Below are 23,158 nucleotides of genomic sequence, written 5' to 3'. Positions count from 1 at the left end.
AGGAAACAATGATCGAGTGGGAAGGAAAGTTTAGGTTAATATGTTTATAAAATAATGACATTTATAAAATATGTCACCATACAAAGTTTAATATGATAATTTTTATAAAAAAATAATTAATGGTAAAGAATGTCATTATAAAATATTTATAATGATATTTTTTAATAAGTGTCATATAGAAAATATCACAATAGACTTTTTTTCTTGTAGTGAGAGGAAGGGGCGTCGATCTTGGAAGGGGAAGGACGATGCGATATAGGTTTAGGTTTGGAGGGAAAAGTGAAGTGTTACAAATTTTGGCTAAGTATTGGGGGGAAATTAAATTATTTTATTTATCATAGACATCGGGTTTTAAAAACCGATGTTAAAATCGGTGTCTATTAACGAAAAAAAGGCACTCATAGACATCGGCTAAAAAAACCGATGTCTATGAACGAAAATCTGCGCTCATAGACACCGATTTTTGGAAAAATCGGTGTAAAATACTCAAAGACATCGATTTTTGCTTAAAACCGTTGTTGTTCCACCGATGTCTATGAGGGTTTTTGTTGTAGTGATTGCAGAAAATGTATACATGGGAGGACGGGCATGAAGAAGAATTTAAATCTACATGGAATACATACTGTGCCAAACTATACAGAGATCATATGTATTACATGAGAAAGAAGGGCGTTAGACCTGCGTATGTTTCCGAGGCGATATGGAGTGCATGGACGGCCACCTGGGCTGCAGAAAGATGGCAGGCAAATGCTGAAAAGGCAAAAGCAAATAGAAATACAGAACCAGGTGGCCCGAGCATCGGAACCGCTCGGCATACGTCAGGACCCAGATCTATTGTAGAGCATACCATGGATCTGGTGAGTAAAATTTAAAGTTATACATTGTAACAAATTATGTATTTATTAGCAAACTTGTATAATTTTATCCAAAAATTTTTTGTATGTTGGAACACGAGCTTGCCCGACAGCCCACATGTATGGAGGTCTTTCTCAAGACCCATAAGAAGAAGGATGGATCATTTGTTGATTCTCGATCTCAGACTCTCCATGTAAGATTATTAACTTTATTACATTTGTTCATTTCTATATTAATTAGTAGTCATCAATACTGATTAAATTGGATATTATTTATTTGTTTACAGCAACAAATGACAGAAAGGGTGGCTCAGGCATCTCAGCCATCAGTAGAGGGGGGAGATTCACAGTCTCTATCCACCGACGCTCTAAATGAGATTTATTATGATGTTGTCGGTGGAAGGACAAAAAACTCTACCCTCTACGGCCTGGGCTCTCAAGCAAAAGTTGCATTTGATTGTCTGAGAAATCTGGCCGCCCGTGCTAGTTCCTCTTCATCTAGCGAGATGCAGTCCTTAAGACGTGAAAATCAAGAACTGCGCACTCAATTGAAATCAATGGATGAGAGGATGGCCGGTATGGATCAGTGGCGAGCTGATGAGGAGAAGAGGAGATCTGATGAGGAGAAGAGAAGAGCCGAACGTGACAAGAGTAATGATGATCTCATGGCCCAGATGCGCCAGATCGTGGCTAATTTCACCCAGGGCTCACATGGTTCTGAGTCACAGGAGACTCAAGATCCATCAGCCGGTGATGATTAGCATTTTCTGAGGTATGTTCAATTATACTTTATTAGTTTTTTATTTATCATATATAGACCGTGGTAATATATTTATTCCATTTTTATATTTGGTATAATATGTTCATTTAATTTCTAAATGTTTTATTAATATATGTTTCAGGAGTCACATTCGGTTCTATTTACATACTGGCCCTTCATATGATCATATGCTCCTTTTTGTGTCCCGGTATCATTTTATTATAAATAAAATTTGATATACATATATGCAAAAATGTTTATTTATATATCAACATGATCATTTGATATTTGTCTTTTGACAGGATTTCTAGCATTATCTTTCATTCTTGTATTATTTTACGTACTCTACACTATGGTATGTATTCTGTAACTTTGCACTATGGTATGTATCATTTTCACAGGATTTATATATGCACTATGATATTTTGTTCAGTTTAGTTTGTTTTAGATGATTATAGTTGTTTCTAATAATATGATATTGTGATTGTTTAAGTGTCGATTGTGTAAAAGTGATTGTTATATATATATATATATATATATATATATATATATATATATATGATGTAAGTTAGTAAGTGTGGATTATATGTTTGTATGTAGTTGTATCAATGAAGTGTTAGAATGTTATGATTGTTTAACTGTGGATTGTGTAAATGTGATGTTTTAATTTATGTGTGGATTATATATGTTTGTGTGGATTATATATATTTGTGTGGATTGATTGTAATGAATTATATTTGTGATGGTTTGTATATTTGGAAATTGTATATATGGAAATTGTCAAAACAGATCGTTCCTGGAATTTTTTTTTTTAGTTTATCGACGGAATAGCGACGGAAATCTAAATCCATCGGTAAATATCGAAAAAATCGACCGACGGAAATGCGGTTTTCCGTCGGTAGATCGATATGTTACCGACGGAAACAGGTGTTTCCGTCGGTAATTACCGACGGAAACAGTCTTCCGTCGGTAATTCATTCCTGGCCAAAAGACACTGTTCCAGCAATGTTTCCGACGGAATTATGGTCCGTCGGTATATTATTACCGACGGAAATAAGATCTTCCGTCGGTAATGACCTTTCCAACAAATTGGTTGCCGACAACTACAATTCCGTCGGTATTCCGTCGGTAACCTATTATACCGACAAAATACCGACGGATAATTTCGTCGGTAAAACTGTTTTTTTTTGTAGTGTACATGGATGACTTCATCAACCGTAGTGCTCACCACACATCTAGTGATTATCAAGCACAACAAGTTCTTCTATGGCATCACCGACTGGGCCACCCTTCTTTCAGTTATTTACAGCATGTGTTTCCACCGTTATTTTTGAATTTATCGTCTATGGATTTTAACTGTGAAACTTGTTTGTTAGCAAAAAGCCAGAGAGTCTCGTATCCATTACGACATAATAAATATGACATTCCGTTTGCATTAGTCCATTCTGATGTTTGGTGTCCTGCTCCAAATCCCACGTCATCTGGTTACCGATGGTTTGTGACATTTATTGATGATTGTACCTTCATGATTTGGATTTATCTACTGCACCATAAAAAGGAAGTGTTCACTATATTTCAGTCTTCTCAGACTCTTATTTAGACACAATTTGGGGCTAAAATCAAGAAGCGACAATGGAGGTGAGTATGTTAATCAATCATTCTGTCAATATTTCAGTTCACGTGGTCTCATTCATGAGACCTCCTGCCCTCATACTCCCCAATAGAATGGTATTGCAAAGCGAAAAAATTGATATATCTGGGAGACTACTTGAGCCCTCCTTCTTGGGGCCCATGCCCCGCAGCATCTCTAGGTTGACGCTGTTTGTACTGCTGTATATCTCATTAATCGAATGCCCTCCAAAGTATTGGGGTTCCAAACTCCTTTACAAGTTCTGGAATGTTAGTCTCATTACCTACCATCTGATGCTTCCACCTCATATTTTTGGATATGTGGCTCTTGTCCATCTTCCTGAAACCCAACGGACCAAGCTTGATCCCCGTTCTATCCGTTGTATTTTTGTGGGATACGGTACTTACCAGAAGGGGTATCAATGTTATGACCCATCGATTCACTATACATATGTTACTCTGGATGTTACCTTCATGGAATCTGAATTATTTTACTCCCCTACTACTTCCCTTCAGGGGGAGACGGTATCAGAAGGGAATACGTGGCTCTCGTATAACCAACTAAATGAAGCTAGCATTCCACTTTCTGGCTTAAGAGAAACAACAAATTATTCGGAAGATTGCTCAAGAGGAACGACTCCCTGTATGGGTGACACAGTAAACCTACCGAAAGAATCTCATTCTGGCCCAAGCAATACCATGCAATTACCGCTTGAGAGCCCTCCCTCGCCAGTATCCACCAGCCTATCTCCTGAGAATATCATTGACGTATATCCTTATGCTAGTGATAAAACTACTAGTGTTGGCTATGAATTACCTTTCAGGCATAATAGGGGTAAACCTCCAAACCGGTACTCTCATGAAGGAAAACCAGGCAGTCTAAATATCCCATTGCAAATTATGTATATACACTAAGGTTATCCAACCCTCTAAAACACTTTGTATCCGAACTATCCTCAAATCAAGTTCCTACAAGTGTAAAAGAGACATTGGGAAATCTTAGGTGGACTCAAGCAATGGAAGAAGAGATGGCAGTGTTGCTTAAAACAAGACATGGACGCTAGTATCAATACCAGAGAATAAAAATATAATGGGATGCAAATGGATATTTTCTATCAAATATAACACCAATAGATCGATTGAGAGATACAAAGCAAGGCTGGTAGCGAAGGCTATACATAGACATACGGTATAGACTATCAAGAAACTTTCTCACTAGTAGCAAAATTAAATACTGTCAGGGTACTGTTGTCTCTTGCTGCAAATCTTGATTGGCCTTTATATCAGTTTGATGTAGAGAATGTTTTTCTCCATGGTGACCTAGAAAAAGAAATATACATGGAAGTGCCTCCAGGTTATCGGGCATATACTCAAACTAAAGTAGTATATAAGTTGCAATGAACTCTGTATGGGCTGAAGCAATCTCCTAGAGCATGGTTTGGTTGTCTAACTACTTCCATGAAAAGATATGGGTTCAAGCAAAGCCACTCAAACCACACGTTATTCTTAAAACATCATCAGGGTAAGATAACTGCTCTAATAGTATATGTGGATGATATGATCATTACAGGAGATGACTAAGAAGGAATGGCTAATTTAGAAAGGAGACTGGCCACTGAATTTGAAATGAAGAATCTTGGAGGATTGAAGTATTTCTTAGGCATTGAAGTTGCTCGATCAAAGCAAGGTATATTCTTTCTGAAAGAAAATATGTTCTTAACTTATTGGCAGAAGTTGGACTACTAGATTGTGTGGACACCCCAATAATCCAAAATCATAGGCTTGGAGAGTACACAGATCAGGTTCCAATAGACAAGGGCAGGTATCAAAAATTGGTGGGGAAATTAACTTATCTCTCCCATACTCGGCCTGATATTGCATATGCAGTAAGTGTGGTAAGCCAGTTCATGCACAACCCAAGTAAAGATCACATGAGAGCGGTGATTCGCATTCTCCAATATCTAAAGTCATTTCCGGGAAAGGGACTTATGTTTACAAAGAACAACCATTTGTTGATTTAGGGATATACAAATGCTGATTGGGTTGATACAATTTCGGATAAGAAGTCCACCTCTGGGTATTTTACATTTGTCAGTGTAATCTAGTCACCTGGAAAAGTAAGAAGCAGAATGTGGTGGCTTTTTTTAGCGCTTAAGCGGAATTCCGAGGTATGGCAAAAGGGGTGTATGCACTCCTCTGGCTAAGGAATGTATTAACTAAAATAGACTTTGCGCCTGATCATGAAATTGATTTATTTTGTGATAATAAAGCAGCGATTGCTATTGCTCATAATCCAGTTCAACATGATCGAACGAAGCATGTGGAAGTTGATCGACACTTTATTAAAGAAAATATAGAAACAAAGATAATTTGATTTCCTTTTGTCAAATCTGAAGATCAACTAGTAGGTATACTTACAAAAGCAGTATGTAGCAGAAATTTTCATGACTCACTCAACAAATTGGGATTGTGAGATATCTACCTACTAAGTTGGAGTATTGGAATGAGTTAGGAAAGATAATCATTGAGTTGGCAGCATTCAATTTTTACTGTAATTAGTGGATCATTTGTTAGGAATATAATCTCTAAATTATAATAACGTAGACGGTATTAATTAACATTTAATTTTTTTACTTTAATTTATATTATATTGTATCATTATATTATATATTCTTGATGAATAATAATATAGCAAGAAAATCTTCTACCTAAAGGTTTGAAATCTTCTGCCTAAAGGTACGACAGTTCCTTCAATTGATAATGGTGGGAAGTGAGCAACTGTTACATTCCTTTCAACTTTACTTGAATTATTTGTCCCAAGGATTCTCTAATCTGCACATTCACTTTCTTGGAGGTTGTTCATTCATTTCTTTGAACATCGAAAGAGTCAAGGTCGGTAACTTTGGTGGCAAAAGAACTGATGCAGCTTTGGTGGCAAAAGATGTTCTTTGCTTTGGGATGATCGGTTTGATTTCATAAATTTTTTCTATTATTTCATAGTTAAAAATTGAACCGTGTGTACCTAGAAAATAACTAAACGTTTTTACCATTGTATCATAACTCTTGGGCGGTTGGAGAGAAGGGAAAAAAGAAATTGATAATTGAGCGAAGACAATTGTATTAATTGTTTAATTCTTTGTATATGATATGTTTGTACAGAGTATAAATGAATATGAATAAAAAACGACGGTTGCATTAATGATATTACGATGATAGAGTGGTTGGATAAATGAAAGGATCTTAATGTTTGTTCCATGTGGTAATATTTCTATGCTTTTAGAGAAATTCACAAAGGCAAATTAAATTAGCACTCAAACAAAAAAAAAAATACTCAAAAGACATTTTTAAAATTCATCAAGATACATCCTAATATTCTAGGAGTGTCAATTCAGATGGATCGGGTAGGATTAAGTCGGCTTGAGTTTTTTTTTTTTTTAACCCAATCCGAACCCGATCCGAACCCGAGTTCAACCCAAAATACCTCAACCTGAATCCGAACCCGACCAACCCGATCAATCCGAACCCGACCCATATAACCCGAAAATCCGATTCAAAATGACTTTTTTGAGTTATTTTCCCTATAATTCTTCACTTTTATCTCAATACTCCATTATTATCATACAAACTTCATATTAATATACATAAAAACATCTAAATTTTTAAAATAAAATTTAATTTAACTCCAAAAAAACCCACAAAACCCTATATTTAAGTCAACCCGGATCAACCCGAACCCGACCCGACCCGACCCGAAACTTTTTTACTCTCCAACCCTCCAACCCGAACCCGATCCGAACCCGAAAATGCCCAATCCGAACTTGATTTTTTTTCGGGTCGATTCGGATTGGGTCGTCAGGTCGGGTTCATTTTTGACACCCCTATAATATTCTATCAATTTTTTATACTCTAACAAATATTGCTATGAAATATTATTTATTATGAAACCAAAAATTTTAAAATCACAAGTAGAGACTTGCATGGTCAAATACATGCATGATGCATGATACTAGTTATATTTTTCACTGTGTGAGCACCTCGACACACATTAGTTGTAACTTTTTTTCTTTGACGTGAAAGAACCTTAACACACATTACACACATTGCGCGAATGAAAATTATTATGATCATAATAATGTTAATCATAACAGTATATTCAGTAAGACTTAATATAAATTTTTAGCGGTCTTTAGGGCACAACACACGAGCGCGATATTCTCCAAGTGCCCATATCGGAAATATATTTCGAAATGCTGCATAGCTGTTTGTCATATTTTTATTGGAGACTCCGATAATCTCCTACACGAACAAGAGAAAAGATTAAATATAAGTTCTTGAGTTCTAAAAAACCAATGAGCACATAAAAAAAAATATAATCAATAAATTCACAAGTGTGATGCTCAACTGTTATATGAATGTACATCGTCAAATAAATTATACGTGAATTTTTGAAAATCAAGATATACATGAATATAAAATTTGTCATTAAGCTTGATGTTTTATTTTAAGAAAAGTGTCTTACTTGTTGGGGAAATTCGCCATTCTCCATTTGCATATTTATTAATACCTTTGCTGCTCTCTGCAATGGTTTTGGATCTCTATCACCCTGATCCAACACAAATTTGAAAAAAAAAAAAAAAAGTAATGTTACCTCATCTATTACATCATTAAGTTCAAGAACATATTATTAACACAAAAACTAAGTGGTTTCCATAATGAAAAAAAAAAATTAAGGAAATAGTTATGAATGATGGATATAGATTCGTGTATGAGTTTTAAATATTTTGGAGAATGGAGAGGCATTTTTAGATTCTTGTGTGATAGTCATGTGCTTCAAGAAAATTTTATAAAGGGTGAACAATAATGTATAAGAATGTTGATATAGAAAGGTAAGATTATTTGAAAAAATAGGATTTGGATGCCACTGTACTATAATTTTTACCCGGCCCGAGCTAGAACTGTAATTGACCAGACTTGTAACCGGGCTAGTTATGATTCCAGCTCAAATTAATCGCTGTTCTAAATAATTAGAAAAAGAGACACTTATTTATTTATTAATTAATTTATAATCAATTATCTCTAAATAATATTATATATTAATTAATTATTTAATAACTAATTAATATTTTTTACTATATAATTATTCTTAATAAGTCCAAGGCTAGAACCGGTGGTTCCGAATTATCAAACCGTTGAATCGTTGATTTCATACTAGGGTCGGGTCTAAATTTTGAAGTTACCACAATGAAATATACAATATTTCTTATGCTGGCCCTTTGAGCAACCCCCAATACTCCATGTCAACAACAACCTCATCTCCAAATTCTAACCTTCTTGCACATGGTAATTTTGAACATTTGAATTATTTCTACTTGGATCTTAAGACAAGAATAATCTTCATTGAATACAACATTTCACTCATTTTGCATTAACTTGGACACTATTTTCATTTTTTTTCTTTCTATTGACCATACTTCCAATCTTTCCCCATAGGGATTTTATATGTTGTATCATTCACTTGATAAAATTAAAATTGCTTGCAAATTTGTAGTCCTAGGAAATCCAAGCCCTCATAAGATTGGTAATCAACAGAAAACTGACCTGTCCAGCATCTATTAGAGCTAGCATGGCCCAGCTTGTATTCACTGCATGAACCCTGTTGCCCTCAAGATTTGTGTAGACCTGCTCAAAGAGAACACGAGAAATATCTAAGTCACTTACCATCTAGATAATGTGAAATCTAAAGTGGTCAGTAACTTTCAGAATCAATCAAAATGCCAATGTGACACAATTATAATTGTAAGGTAACTTATATAAAAAAATTGGAATTTGATGAATTCTGTATAACAAGATTCAGATACTCAAGTAGATTTTCACATGATGTCCCAACTATTTGAGGACTACTGCACCGACAATGTGTTGAACAAATCATAAAACTAAAATATGAAGACGAATGTACGAGAAGAAATCAGTGTGTTATTTCATGGAGAAACATCTCTGCTAATTTAACTATCTGTAAAGGCATTGCCTTGTGATCTGCCAAAGATGTTTCTTGTTAAATTTGATATCTAATTATAACATCTCACTGGCTACTCTTGCTTTGACCATAAACATTCAAATAATCCAAGAATATGGCTAGATTTTCTACTCACCCCTCAACAATGAGTTTCATAGTTGATTTTTCCTTCAGTTTTTTTTTTTACTGAAATATCAGTAAATGAAAACAAATCTTTCATGAAATTACCATAAAATAAATAAACTTCACTTATTTACAAAAGTGAAAAAGATAAAACCATTGGCCTCTATTATTTTGAACGGAATAATGTTAAATAACTTATACACTAAGCTTCTATGTTTGTTGTCTTAGCTTAAAGCTAGACCTTATTAAACATGTTAAAAAAAACAGAGGATATTATACGGAGAAATGAACTAGAACCGTGTTGATTCTAGGAAGAAACTTGAAAAGATAAATGGGTAATAAATTAGGAATTAACCTTGTTTACACAGGAAAGGTAGCTCTCTCCCCAACCACCAGAATCCAGTTGTTTAGATAACAGAAAGTTGCATGCCTTTTGGATACAAGAGCTGCTCTCGTATGTCCTTCCAGCAGCAAGTAATCCCTCTACTCCAAACCATGTGCCGTAAGTGAAGCAAACACCCCAAGATCCATACCTATTAATTAGAAGTAGTTAACAGTCTGTACTCAAAGTTTAAATGCCTTAATTCAACTATTGATTTGTAAGCCTAATTGTGTTATTTTTTTGTCTTTTTAAAAAATGACAAAAGAGAGTCCTACAAAATATATTTAAAGGAGACAAGCAACTATATATAAATGCAAACCATGAACCATCGTCTCGCTGCATCTTTTCAAGAAAACGTGCTGATTTGTTAATGCAATTATCTATCTCCTCTCTCCGGTGGCCTGGATATATCTTTCTAAATGATGTCAATGCCTGAATCGCTGATGAGGTGCATTCAACATACCTATAAAAGACATTTGCATTTCAACTACATATAAAAAAATTGAAGTAATAAATAGGAAATGTTATATTGAGAAATAAAAGTGATGTAATCTTACGAATAGTCAATAAAAATGTCTCCAAATGTTTCAGAAGGGTTAAGAATCTGTACGAGAAAAAACAAGAAGAGATTTACAAAGTCAAGATTAGCATGACTTTGGTAGAAGATTGTCCTAGTTTTATAGATAAAAATTCAAAGTTATTATGAACCAATCAAACAGACATAAATACTTTCTGCGGTATATCTAAGGCTAATGCTTATCAAGATCATCATTGTGAATCAAACATGAGGTTTATAGTCGAGTTTGCCTTGGAAGGAAAGTTGATATATACAAGGCCAACAACTAAAGATAGATTTTTTTTGTAAAATTACACATTGTTCCATTTCCCAACTCTGTCCCACGAAATCTCGCATTTTACACAACTGGAAAGTGTGGAAAATGTCCCTGGATTTACTTTTTTCTTCTAAAACTAGAAAAGAGATCAGTTTGTTGAGAAATTTTCACTTTTTATTCCTGAAATTGTAAAGGAACATACAATAAGATATTTCAGATATAAACTAGCCACTCCAATTTGTATGTGCCAAAGTTCATTTCTTTCCTTTATTTTTTGCTATCGTGTTCCTCTCAAGCTTCCCTTGACTATCCAAAATTTCTATGGTTCTTGAATTAACAAAACAATGCCTTGAACTAATGATCTAAGGAATTAATTTCAATTTTACATCTTTAAAAATACTTTTAATAAGTGCTCATGTGTCTCATCAACCTTTATGCCTCAATTTAATTGGAAAATTAACAACTTCAAGGATAAGCCCGCATTATATATATAAACAACTCCTATTTGTCCAAAGTGAATTAATCTATGAGCAAATTCCAAATTCATGATTGAGAAACATATGCAGAATGCAATAACCACAAAATGTTCTTGGAATACATACCTCCAACCAAGCATAGGATCTTGTAAGTTCATAACTGGCAAAACCATCCTTGTTCTGCAACATAACTACAATTAGAAGAAAAGTTACTGTTAAGTATTTGCATCTATTTCTAGTGGTATTACCATTAGTGAAAGGATGATATTAACAGCATCATAAAGCTTCCTTGCTTCAATTGGATCACCAACAATCTCTGGAGAAACCTTAAATAACAAGAGGACAGCCTATAGAAGAAATATTAGCATCTCCATCATGAAATTTAGCTTGACAATAGAAGATAGCAGTTACCTTAAGTCCTTCTGCTGTGCAATCTGAGACAGACCACCCTTGATCTGCAGTGGAAAAGGGCCATGCACCTTTGGAGATGTGGCGATACCAAAAATCAAGATTACCAGGGCAATCTTCAAGGATCTTCAATCAGAAAGAAGTGAAAATTTAATGTATTTACATATATAATAAAGGGTAAATATTCAGCAGAACTTTGCATACTTTGAGAACTTTGTTAAAAAATGCTAACCTGTGAACTTTTTAAAAATTCATGAGCCTTCTTGACTGTTAAACCAAATTCCTCAAAAAGATCAGTTGACATAATTGCATGAATAGCAAAAGCTGTGTCCCACAACTGGCTACCATTATAGCCCTACAAAATTAACAATATGGCATCAACTTCTTTAACGCATACAAAAAAAGGTACCACACACACTATTCAGAACTGTACATGATTATAGGAAGTAAAAAAACTAATAAGAGTACATGCGCTGCATATTCTAGCGTACCTGCATTTTCATTCCATCTTCAGCTACCCATAGATAATCATATATTCGTGGAAGATGTAACTTAAATGCCTTTGAATTTGGGTCTTCAATCCAAACACAAAGCATATTAAGTACCTATATAGATGAAGTTTCAGAAGAAAGCAACATTTCTCACATAATTGCTGCATAAATTGTAAAACATTTACCGTGTTGGTCAGAAAGAAAAACTGGCTTGAGTTTTTCATTCACATTCTATTTAACTCATATACTAAAATTCTACAAAAAAAAAATAAACTTGGATTTAGGAACGAAATTTAGGGACAAAAAATTTTTATCCCAAATCTGCAACAAATTTAGCGACAAAACAAGAAATTGTCACTAATTAGCAACAAAATAGTTTTATAACAAATTAGCAGCAAATTATATTTCGTCGTAAAATTTGTTGCCAATTAGCGACGAAATTCAATATTTGTTGCAAACTTTGAGACAAAATTCTAGATTCATTGCAAATTTTGCAACGAAATTAATATTCGTTGCAAACTCTACGACGAATTAAGGATTCGTCACAGAAGGGGCGAAAATTAAAAATAAAAATAAAAATAGCTGAAATCGGTTGATGGACCAAAAGATCTCGGAATGATATGAAATTAGTTTCTATGTATTCGTCTAATTCTCCTAATTACGTCCATACCTTCAAATATCAATTTGACTTAATATATTGAGATTAATAAATTTTTGAACATGAACTAGATTTTTCACATACATTCATGTTCAAAAAATCACAAATCTTAATATATTAGATCAAATTAATATTTAAAGGAATAGATATAATCATGAGAACTAGAGGAAGATTTTATGTCATTCGAACTCTCTAGGTCTATCAATTGGATTTGGACATATTTATTTATTTATTATTAAAAAAAGGCCCATTCTATGACAATACAAGGATTCGTCGTCAAATCTGAGACGAATCCATGGATTCATCGTAGAATGAGCATATTTTCAAAAAAAAAATGTCTCAAGATGATTGATGGACCTAGAGAGTTCGGAATAATATAAAATCAATTTCTATGTATTCTTTTAGTTCTCTAGATTATATTCATGCATTCAAACAACAATTTGACTAGAAATATTAAGATCAATGATTTTTTTTAACATGAATGTATCTAAAAAATCTAATTCATGTTTAAAAATTCACTAATCTCAATATATTAGGTACAATTGATGTTTAAAAACATGGATATAATTAGAAGAATTAAACAAGCATATAAGAACTGGTTTCATATCATATTGAGTTCTCTATGTTCATCAATCGATTTCAGACATATTTTTTTGCATTTGTCAGAGAATGAGGATTTTTCAAAAAAAAAATGTCAGAAGCTGGTTAATTGACCTAGAGAGCTCGGAATAATATGAAACCAATTCCTATGTATTCCTCTAGTTCATGTTCAAAAAATCATGTTCCTAGGAGTTTGGAATAACATAAAACCAGCTTCCATGTGTCCGAAAAATTAATTCATGTTTAACAATTCATTGATCTCAATATATTAAGTAAAATTGATGTTTGAAAGTATATAATCAGGAGAATTAGAGGAACACATAAGAACTAGTTTCATATCATTATGAGCTCTCTAGATCCATCAATCGGCTTCAGACATTTTCTTTTTGAAAAAATGTCATTCTACAACAAATCCATAGATTTGTCGCAAAATGAGCATTTTTTTTTAAAAAAATATTTAAAGCCAATTGACAGACCTAGAAAGCTTCAAATAATATAAAACCAGTTTCTATGTATTCCTCTAGTTCTTTTGATTATATTCATGCCTTTAAATATCAATTTGACTCATATATTAATTAGATCAATGATTTTTAAATATAAATGTGTCTAAAAAATATAATTCATGTTCAAAAATTCACTGATTCAATATATTAGGTAAAATTAATGTTTGAAAACATAGATATAATCAAGAAAATTAGACGGACATGTATGAGCTGATTTCATATCATTCTGAACTCTCTAGATCTATGAACTAGCATTGGATATTTTTATTTTTATTTTTATTTTTTTATAAAAATGATCATTCTACGATAAATCCATGGATTCATCCCCAAATCTGTGATGAATCCGTGGATTCGTCGCAGAATGAGCACTTTTTTGATAAAAAAAAATAAATATGTCTGAAGTCGTTTGATGGATCTACAGAGCTAAGAATGATATGAAACCAGTTTTTATATGTTCTTCTAATTCTCTTGATTATATCTATGCCTTCAAATATCAACTTGACCATATATATTGAGATCGGTGATTGTTTGAAAACGAATATGTCTGAAAAATCTAATTCATGATAAAATTTCACTGATCTCAATATATTATGTAAAATTGATATTTGAAGGTATGGATATAATCAAGAGAATTAGATGAACATATACAAATTTGTTTCATATCATTCCGAGTTTTGTAGATCCATCAAACTACTTTAGACATTTTTTTTAAAAAAAAAGATGCTCATTTTGCGATGAATCCATGGATTCATCACAGATTTGCCGATGAATCTATGAATTTGTTGCAAATGGGCATTTTTTAAAAAATAAAAATAAATATGTCTGAAGTTGGTTGATTAACCTAGGGAACTCAAAATGATATGAAATCAGTTCTTATATGTTTCTCTAATTCTTCTAATTATATCCATGTCTTTACAAATCAATTTGACCTAATATATTTTTTTATGTCTAAGTCAATATATGGGCTTTAAACGATGGATGCCTTAGTTAAAATCCTAAAAAGAGTTATTGATTGAACATGTTAGAGTTATTTTGATGTTAAAAAATTATTGCTCTCAATATATTAGGTAAAATTTATATTTTAAGGTATGGATATAATCTGGAGAATTAGACGAACATATAGAACTAGTTTCATGTCATTCTAAACTGTTTAAATCCATCAACCAACTTCAGATATATTTTCCTTTTTTAAAAAAATGCCCATTATGCAACGAATGCTGAGCTCTCTAGGTCCATCAATCTACTTTGGACATATTTGTTTTTTTTTTAAAAAAATGCCCATTCTACAATGAATCTATGGATTCGTCGTAAATTGGTGATGAATCAATGGATTCGTCACAAAATGGGCATGTTTTCACAAAAAAAAAAAGTCCAAAGCCGATTCATCGATTTAAAGAACTCAAAAATACATTAAACTAATTTCTATAAATTACTCTAGTTATATTCATGTCTTCAAATATCAATTTGACTCAATATATTGAGATTAATAATTTTTGAATACTAATATGTCCGAAAAATCTAATTCGTGTTCAAAAATTCATTTATCTCAATATAATAGGTAAAATTGATGTTTGAATGTATAGATATAATGCGGAGAATTAAATGAACACACTTTAAACTTGGAGTTCAAACTATTTTTTTATTAGGAACAATATAAAAACATTAAAAAAACATGTTATTAAAATAATAATAGAAATAAGTAAGTTCTACAATCAATACCAACCCAAAAACATGTCATTTTGTGATTTTTTTAATTAACTTGATATTATTATATTAACTTTATTTAAAATTTATATTTATAAATTTATCAATAATTAAGATTATTATATACATTATAGTAGTTTAGATTAAAATTAACCAATAATAGTTGAATAAAGATATATTTAAAATAAAATTAATATTTATAAATAAAACTATTATAATTAATATTTATAATTCAGGGTCGAATTCAGGATTAGATACTTCCTGATCCTTCTTCTGCTTAAGGCTTGAAAGATCAGTGTTTTTCTTTCTCCTTGTCGTCCCGTGAGTTCTACTTTCCCTTTGATTTGATACTTTTGTTGGATAGAGTAGTCTCACGTTTGTGATTTTTGATGTGCTTCAGAACCTCTGAATATCAGCAATTGATTCTCGACCTATGTGTGTGAGTCACCTGAGCCTTTGGGTCTCCCTAATCCTATTGGTAGTTTCTGTTGGAACCCCAAGGTTGTTTTGGTGTGATCAACAAGTTAAGTTAGGTCCTGCGTTGTTTCTAACCTTGTGTCTAAGTGTGCAGGAGCTTAGGAGCACAGGTACTCGAGCGGAAGAGGCAGCTAGAAGGGCTCGCTGCGTCCGAGGGACGAGGTGTCTTGGAAGAGTACACCGACGAGAAGGAAGTGCGGTGGTTCCGAGGCACTGGAAGTCGAGCGGAAGATCGCTCGGGAGCAAGAGACGCAACCAACGGTCGGCACGGGTGCGACCGAGGGACGAAGTCTGAGTACGCCGGTGGACGAGAAGGGACACGCGGTAATTCCGAGGGACGAAAGCCGGAAGCACGCCCGAGAAGACCGGAAGATGGGTTGGGTGAGCCCTATTCCGAGATCACCCAAGCAAGCGGAGCAGCGAAAGAGCCAGAGGCGAGCTGAACCAGAGAAGAGAGCACGGACCAAAAGTCAACTGGTTGACTTGCCCGGCGCCGAACTATCCGGCGCCCGTCCGGCGCTGGAACCATCCTGCGCCGGAATGGACTTTCAACAGATCGAGTTTGACTCGATCCGACCGATGGGGATAAAATTTATCCCCAGGTGCCCGAACCCTTCAGGCGCCCGACCAAGACTATAAATATAGCCTTGGTCCAAGCAAATGAACTCACCGATTGTAAATCCAGTGCTTGCACACTCTCTTTAGTCTAAGCTTCTGTTTTCTGCACACGAGGCTTCTCCGCCTGAAGGAGTTTTATTGAGCTTAATCTTCCTTTAATTAACAACCACATCGGTTGTAACCAATTAAATCTTTTTTGCCTCGCGTGTTCTTTATGCTTTTAATTTGCTGCTTAGTTTATTGATGCAAGTGTTAGCCTAAAGAGTTCGAGGAGGGTTTGTTTTCCTTTTGTGTTAGCAGGATATCCAACAACCCCTCCTAGCCGGCCCAACGGTCCTACATACCGCACTCGGTGATGCTCTCCACAAACTAGCGACTACCCACCAGCATTCGAGGGGGAGCTTGCGTCTTGGAAGCAACAAATGATGGTATTTCTTAACTCTGATATTGGTATTTCACTAATAATGAAAACAGGTTATGAAGCACCAAAGACAACGAATGGAGAAGAACTCGATCTACGCCTATGGAACTAGAAGCAACGTGACGCGTCAATGGCAAACGGTCGGGCAGAGTTTCACATTCTAACCGCAATACCAAACAAAGATTTCGATAGAGTTGGCGAATACAACAGCGCAAAAGAACTTTGGGAAAAGTTCTTAAAACTTTACGAAGAACCAACTGAAGCCGAATCCGACTCTTTGATAGACACCGAGCTGCCGACAGAACAGTCTGAGATGGAAGAAATTACCGAGACAGCCCCAACAGCCGAAGTACATCCCGAGAGTGATGAAGGGGGAGAATCTTCGGATAAAAGCAACTCGACAGGGGGAGAATCAACTACCGAAAAGGTAAGTCAGGTATGGATTCGAACCTTTGATCAATTAAATGATTCAATCGAAAAATTGCCTGAAGAGTCTTTCGAATCAGAAATTGAATCATCGAAAGAATTTTTCGAATTAGAAAATCAATTGTCAAACTTGCCTTGCAAATTATTATTAAAAGAATTTTGCAAGTTAGAAATTTTGTCGAAAAACTTTTGTAAATTGCAAAATATTTTTTCGAAAGAATTATGCAAATTAGAAATGATGTCAAAAACTTTCTTCGAATATTTTTTCGAATTACAAATTACTTTCTCGAAAGAGTTTTGCAATTCAGAAAATGAGTCATCGAAAAAGTGTTTCGGATTAAGAAATCTATTATTAATAAATTCCTGCAAATTAGAATTTTTATTAAAAATTCTTGCAAATTACAAAATATTCTTTCAAACGAATTTTGCACATTATCGAAAGAATTTTTTATAGCGTCGAAAATTTTTATCAAGTTAGAATCTATGCTATCGAAATATTTTTGTGAACTTGAAATTCAAAAAATAATATAAATTAACATGATACAAATTGTTGCATGTTTAATATTTGTTGCTTTAAATCTGAAAAAGTGTGACTTAAGAATTTCTGATAAATTAAAATGAAAATTTAAACCTTCTGATTAAAGCATAAACTATATAAATAAATAAATGCATAGAAAATTTCTCTTTATGTTATTAATTCTCTGAAATTTTCTTGCATAAAGCTTTCTGTTTAGAAACTTCTTAATCTTGATGTCGAATGACTTAGAAATTTGTCTTGACTTAGAAATATTTCCCTGAAAATTATTGAAATATAGTTTCAAAATTTTTTTTAATGTCAACCCTTAGATTTCGTTTGTACCCCATTTTTATTGTGATCAAAGGGGGAGAAGGGAAAGTATAAGTCTAGGGGGAGGTAGAAAACATTGAAAATTAAAATTTGGAATGTTTGAAATTTAATTTTTTTCTATCATGTTGCATGTTATTGCAATAAACTGTTTAATTTCATATCTATTGTTGACCCTAGCTTAACTTGGGTTGATCACACCAAAAAGGGGGAGATTGTTGGAACCCCAAGGTTGTTTTGGTGTGATCAACAAGTTAAGTTAGTCCTGCGTGTTTAACCTTGGTCTAAGTGTGCAGGAGCTTAGAGCATGTACTCGAGCGGAAGACGCAATTAGCGAGAAAGATGGCACAGAGGCGAGGTCTTGCGGAAGAGTACACCGGACGAGAAGGAAGTGCGGTGGTTCCGAGGGACTGAAGTCGGAGCGGAAGATCGGGAGCAAGAGACGCAGCTAGCCGAAGGTCGGCACGGGTGCGACCGAGGGACAAAGTCTGCGGATGAGTACTGGTGGACGAGAAGGACACGCGTAATTCCGAGGGACGAGAAGCCGAAGCACGCTCGAGAAGACCGGAAGATGGGTTCGGGTGAGCCCTTTCGGATGTCGAGATCACCCAAGCAAGCGGAGCCGAGAAAGACCCGACGCAGGCGGTGAACCAGAAGAGAGACGCCCAAAAGTCAACTGGTTGACTTTTGGCTCGGCGCCGAACTATCCGGCGCCGGAACTATCCGGGCGCCGGAGTCGTCCGGCGCCGAACCATCCGGCGCCGGAATGGACTTTCAACAGGATCGAAGTTTGACTCGATCCGACCTGGGGATAAAATTTATCCCCAGGCGCCGGAACCCTTCCAGGCCCGGACCAAGACTATAAATATAGCCTTGGTCCGGAAGCTTAACAGACAAGCGATTGTAAATCCAGTGCTTGCACACTCTCTTTTAGTCTAAGCTTATGTTTTCTATTGTATGAGGCTTCTCCGCCGAAGGAGTTTTATTGAGCTTAATCTTCCTCGAATTAACAACCACATCGGTTGTAACCAATTAAATCTTTTGTGCCTCGCTTTTCTTTATGCTTTTAATTTCTGCTAGTTTATTTATGCAAGTGTTAGCCTAAAGAGTTCGAGGAGGGTTTGTTTTCCTTTGTGTTAGCAGGATATCCAACAACCCTCCTGGCCCAACGGTCCTACAAGTGGTACCAGAGTTAAGTGTCGTCTGAAGCAACAAAACAATGGCCGAGCTAGCGATTACCCACCAAAGATTCGAGGGGAGCTTGCGTCTTGGAAGCAACAAATGATGGTATTTTTAACTCGATATCGTATTTCACTAATAATGAAAAAGTTATGAAGCACCAAAGACAACGAATGGAGAAGAACTCGATCTACGCCTATGGAACTAGAAGCAACGTGACGCGTCAATCGGGCAGAGTTTCACATTCTAACCGCAATACCAAACAAAGATTTCGATAGAGTTGGCGAATACAACAGTGAAAAGAACTTTGGGAAAAGTTCTTAAAACTTTACGAAGAACCAACTGAAGCCGAATCCGACTTTGATCGAGCCGTCATCAGAAACCGAGATGGAAGAAATTACCGAGACAGAACAGCCGAAGTACATCCCGAGAGTGATGAAGGGGGAGAATCTTCGGATAAAAACTCGACAGGGGGAGAATCAACTACCGAAAAGGTAAGTCAGGTATGGATTCGAACCTTTGATCAATTAAATGATTCAATCGAAAAATTGCCTGAAGAGTCTTTCGAATCAGAAATTGAATCATCGAAAGAATTTTTCGAATTAGAAAATCAATTGTCAAACTTGCCTTGCAAATTATTATTAAAAGAATTTTGCAAGTTAGAAATCTCGTCGAAAAACTTTTGTAAATTGTAAAATATTTTTTCGAAAGAATTATGCAAATTAGAAATGATGTCAAAAACTTTCTTCGAATATTTTTTCGAATTACAAATTACTTTCTCGAAAGAGTTTTGCAATTCAGAAAATGAGTCATCGAAAAGTGTTTCGGATTAAGAAATCTATTATTAATAAATTCCTGCAAATTAGAATTTTTATTAAAAAATTCTTGCAAATTACAAAATATTCTTTCAAACGAATTTTGCACATTATCGAAAGAATTTTTTATAGCGTCGAAAATTTTTATCAAGTTAGAATCTATGCTATCGAAATATTTTTGTGAACTTGAAATTCAAAAAATAATATAAATTAACATGATACAAATTGTTGCATGTTTAATATTTGTTGCTTTAAATCTGAAAAAGTGTGACTTAAGAATTTCTGATAAATTAAAATGAAAATTTAAACCTTCTGATTAAAGCATAAACTATATAAATAAATAAATGCATAGAAAATTTCTCTTTATGTTATTAATTCTCTGAAATTTTCTTGCATAAAGCTTTCTGTTTAGAAACTTCTTAATCTTGATGTCGAATGACTTAGAAATTTGTCTTGACTTAGAAATATTTCCCTGAAAATTATTGAAATATAGTTTCAAAATTTTTTTTAATGTCAACCCTTAGATTTCGTTTGTACCCCATTTTTATTGTGATCAAAGGGGGAGAAGGGAAAGTATAAGTCTAGGGGGAGGTAGAAAACATTGAAAATTAAAATTTGGAATGTTTGAAATTTAATTTTTTCTATCGTGTTGCATTAATTGCAAAAAGTTAGTTTAATTTTATATCTATTGTTGACCCTAACTTAACTTGGGTTGATCACACCAAAAGGGGAGATTGTTGGAACCCCAAGGTTGTTTTGGTGTGATCAACAAGTTAAGTTAGGTCCTGTGTTTCTAACCTGTGTCTGAGTGTGCAGGAGCTTAGGAGCACAGTACTCGAGCGGAAGACGCAGCGAGAAGGACTTTGCGTCCGAGGGACAGTCTTTGCGGAAGAGTACACCGGACGAGAAGGAAGTGCGCGGTGGTTCCGAGGTACGAAAGTCGGAGCGGAAGATTGCTCGGACGCAAGAGACGCGAAGGTCAGGGGTGCACCGAGGGACAAGTTCATGGATGAGTGGGACGAGAAGGGACACGGTAATTCCGAGGGACGAAAGGGAGGAAGCACGCTCGAGAAGACCGGAAGATGGGTTTGGGTGAGCCCTATTCCGATGTCGAGATCACCCAAGCAAGCGGAGCCGAAGCGGAAGACCCGAAGAGAAGAGAGCACGGACCAAAAGTCAACTGGGTTGACTTTTGCCCGGCGCCGGAACTATCCGGGCGCCGAGTCGTCCGAGGCCGGAACCATCCGGCGCCGGAATGGACTTTCAACAGGATCGAGTTTGACTCGATCCGATCATAAAATTTACTCCCAGGCGCCGGAACGCGCCCGGACCAAGACTATAAATATAGCCTTGGTCCGGAAGCTTAACGAACTCACTGATTGTAAATCCAGTGCTTGCACACTCTCTTTTAGTCTAAGCTTCTGTTTTCTGCACTTCAACGCTGTACGAGGCTTCTCCGCCAGAAGGAGTTTTATTGAGCTTAATCTTCCTTGAATTAACAACCACATCGGTTGTAACCAATTAAATCTTTTGTGCCTCGCTTTTTCTTTATGCTTTTAATTTACTGCTTAGTTTATTTATGCAAGTGTTAGCCTAAAGAGTTCGAGGAGGGTTTGTTTTCCTTTTTGTGTTAGCAGGATATCCAACAACCCCCTCCTAGCCGGCCCAACGGTCCTACAAGTGGTACCAGAGCCGAGTACGCCTCAGAAGGGCTAACCGCCGTCTGAAGCAACAAAACAATGGCCGGAGCTAGCGACTACCCACCAGCATTCGAGGGGGAGCTTGCGTCTTGGAAGCAACAAATGATGGTATTTCTTAACTCTGATATTGGTATTTCACTAATAATGAAAACAGGTTATGAAGCACCAAAGACAACGAATGGAGAAGAACTCGATCTACGCCTATGGAACTAGAAGCAACGTGACGCGTCAATGGCAAACGGTCGGGCAGAGTTTCACATTCTAACCGCAATACCAAACAAAGATTTCGATAGAGTTGGCAAATAAGAACTTTGGGAAAAGTTCTTAAAACTTTACGAAGAACCAATTGAAGCCGTCCACTCGATAGACATCGAGCCGTCAGCAGAATCCGAGATGGAAGAAATTACCGAGATGCAACAGCCGAAGTACATCCCGAGAGTGATGAAGGGGAGAATCTTCGGATAAAAGCAACTCGACGGGGGAGAATCAACTACCGAAAAGGTAAGTCGGTATGGATTGAACCTCATCAATTAAATGATTCAATCGAAAAATTGCCTGAAGAGTCTTTCGAATCAGAAATTGAATCATCGAAAGAATTTTTCGAATTAGAAAATCAATTGTCAAACTTGCCTTGCAAATTATTATTAAAAGAATTTTGCAAGTTAGAAATCTCGTCGAAAAACTTTTGTAAATTGCAAAATATTTTTTCGAAAGAATTATGCAAATTAGAAATGATGTCAAAAACTTTCTTCGAATATTTTTTCGAATTACAAATTACTTTCTCGAAAGAGTTTTGCAATTCAGAAAATGAGTCATCGAAAAAGTGTTTCGGATTAAGAAATCTATTATTAATAAATTCCTGCAAATTAGAATTTTTATTAAAAAATTCTTGCAAATTACAAAATATTCTTTCAAACGAATTTTGCACATTATCGAAAGAATTTTTTATAGCGTCGAAAATTTTTATCAAGTTAGAATCTATGCTATCGAAATATTTTTGTGAACTTGAAATTCAAAAAATAATATAAATTAACATGATACAAATTGTTGCATGTTTAATATTTGTTGCTTTAAATCTGAAAAAGTGTGACTTAAGAATTTCTGATAAATTAAAATGAAAATTTAAACCTTCTGATTAAAGCATAAACTATATAAATAAATAAATGCATAGAAAATTTCTCTTTATGTTATTAATTCTCTGAAATTTTCTTGCATAAAGCTTTCTGTTTAGAAACTTCTTAATC

General features: G+C 35.0%; 1 protein-coding gene across 3 annotated transcripts in view; it reads right to left on the bottom strand.

The window, feature by feature from the left end:
* Nucleotides 1–7,288: 7,288 nt before the first annotated feature.
* The window catches only part of LOC122020213 (cycloartenol synthase-like), a 46,252-nt gene continuing 30,382 nt past the window's right edge, over nt 7,289–23,158 (bottom strand). For all 3 annotated transcript variants that reach the window (XM_042578032.1, XM_042578033.1, XM_042578034.1), the window contains 11 exons: nt 11,970–12,083; nt 11,711–11,833; nt 11,482–11,604; nt 11,319–11,417; nt 11,197–11,250; nt 10,319–10,365; nt 10,081–10,224; nt 9,735–9,912; nt 8,842–8,922; nt 7,763–7,846; nt 7,289–7,539 (listed from right to left, as the gene is read on the bottom strand). In XM_042578032.1, the coding sequence (XP_042433966.1) occupies nt 7,420–7,539; nt 7,763–7,846; nt 8,842–8,922; nt 9,735–9,912; nt 10,081–10,224; nt 10,319–10,365; nt 11,197–11,250; nt 11,319–11,417; nt 11,482–11,604; nt 11,711–11,833; nt 11,970–12,083 (1,167 nt within the window). In that variant the 3' untranslated portion in view covers nt 7,289–7,419. The remainder of the gene's footprint in view (nt 7,540–7,762; nt 7,847–8,841; nt 8,923–9,734; nt 9,913–10,080; nt 10,225–10,318; nt 10,366–11,196; nt 11,251–11,318; nt 11,418–11,481; nt 11,605–11,710; nt 11,834–11,969; nt 12,084–23,158) is intronic.

The sequence above is a fragment of the Zingiber officinale genome, chromosome 9A, assembly GCF_018446385.1.
Source record: "Zingiber officinale cultivar Zhangliang chromosome 9A, Zo_v1.1, whole genome shotgun sequence".
Classification (NCBI taxonomy): Eukaryota; Viridiplantae; Streptophyta; class Magnoliopsida; order Zingiberales; family Zingiberaceae; genus Zingiber; species Zingiber officinale.
This window is presented reverse-complemented; position numbering and strand designations above follow the sequence as displayed.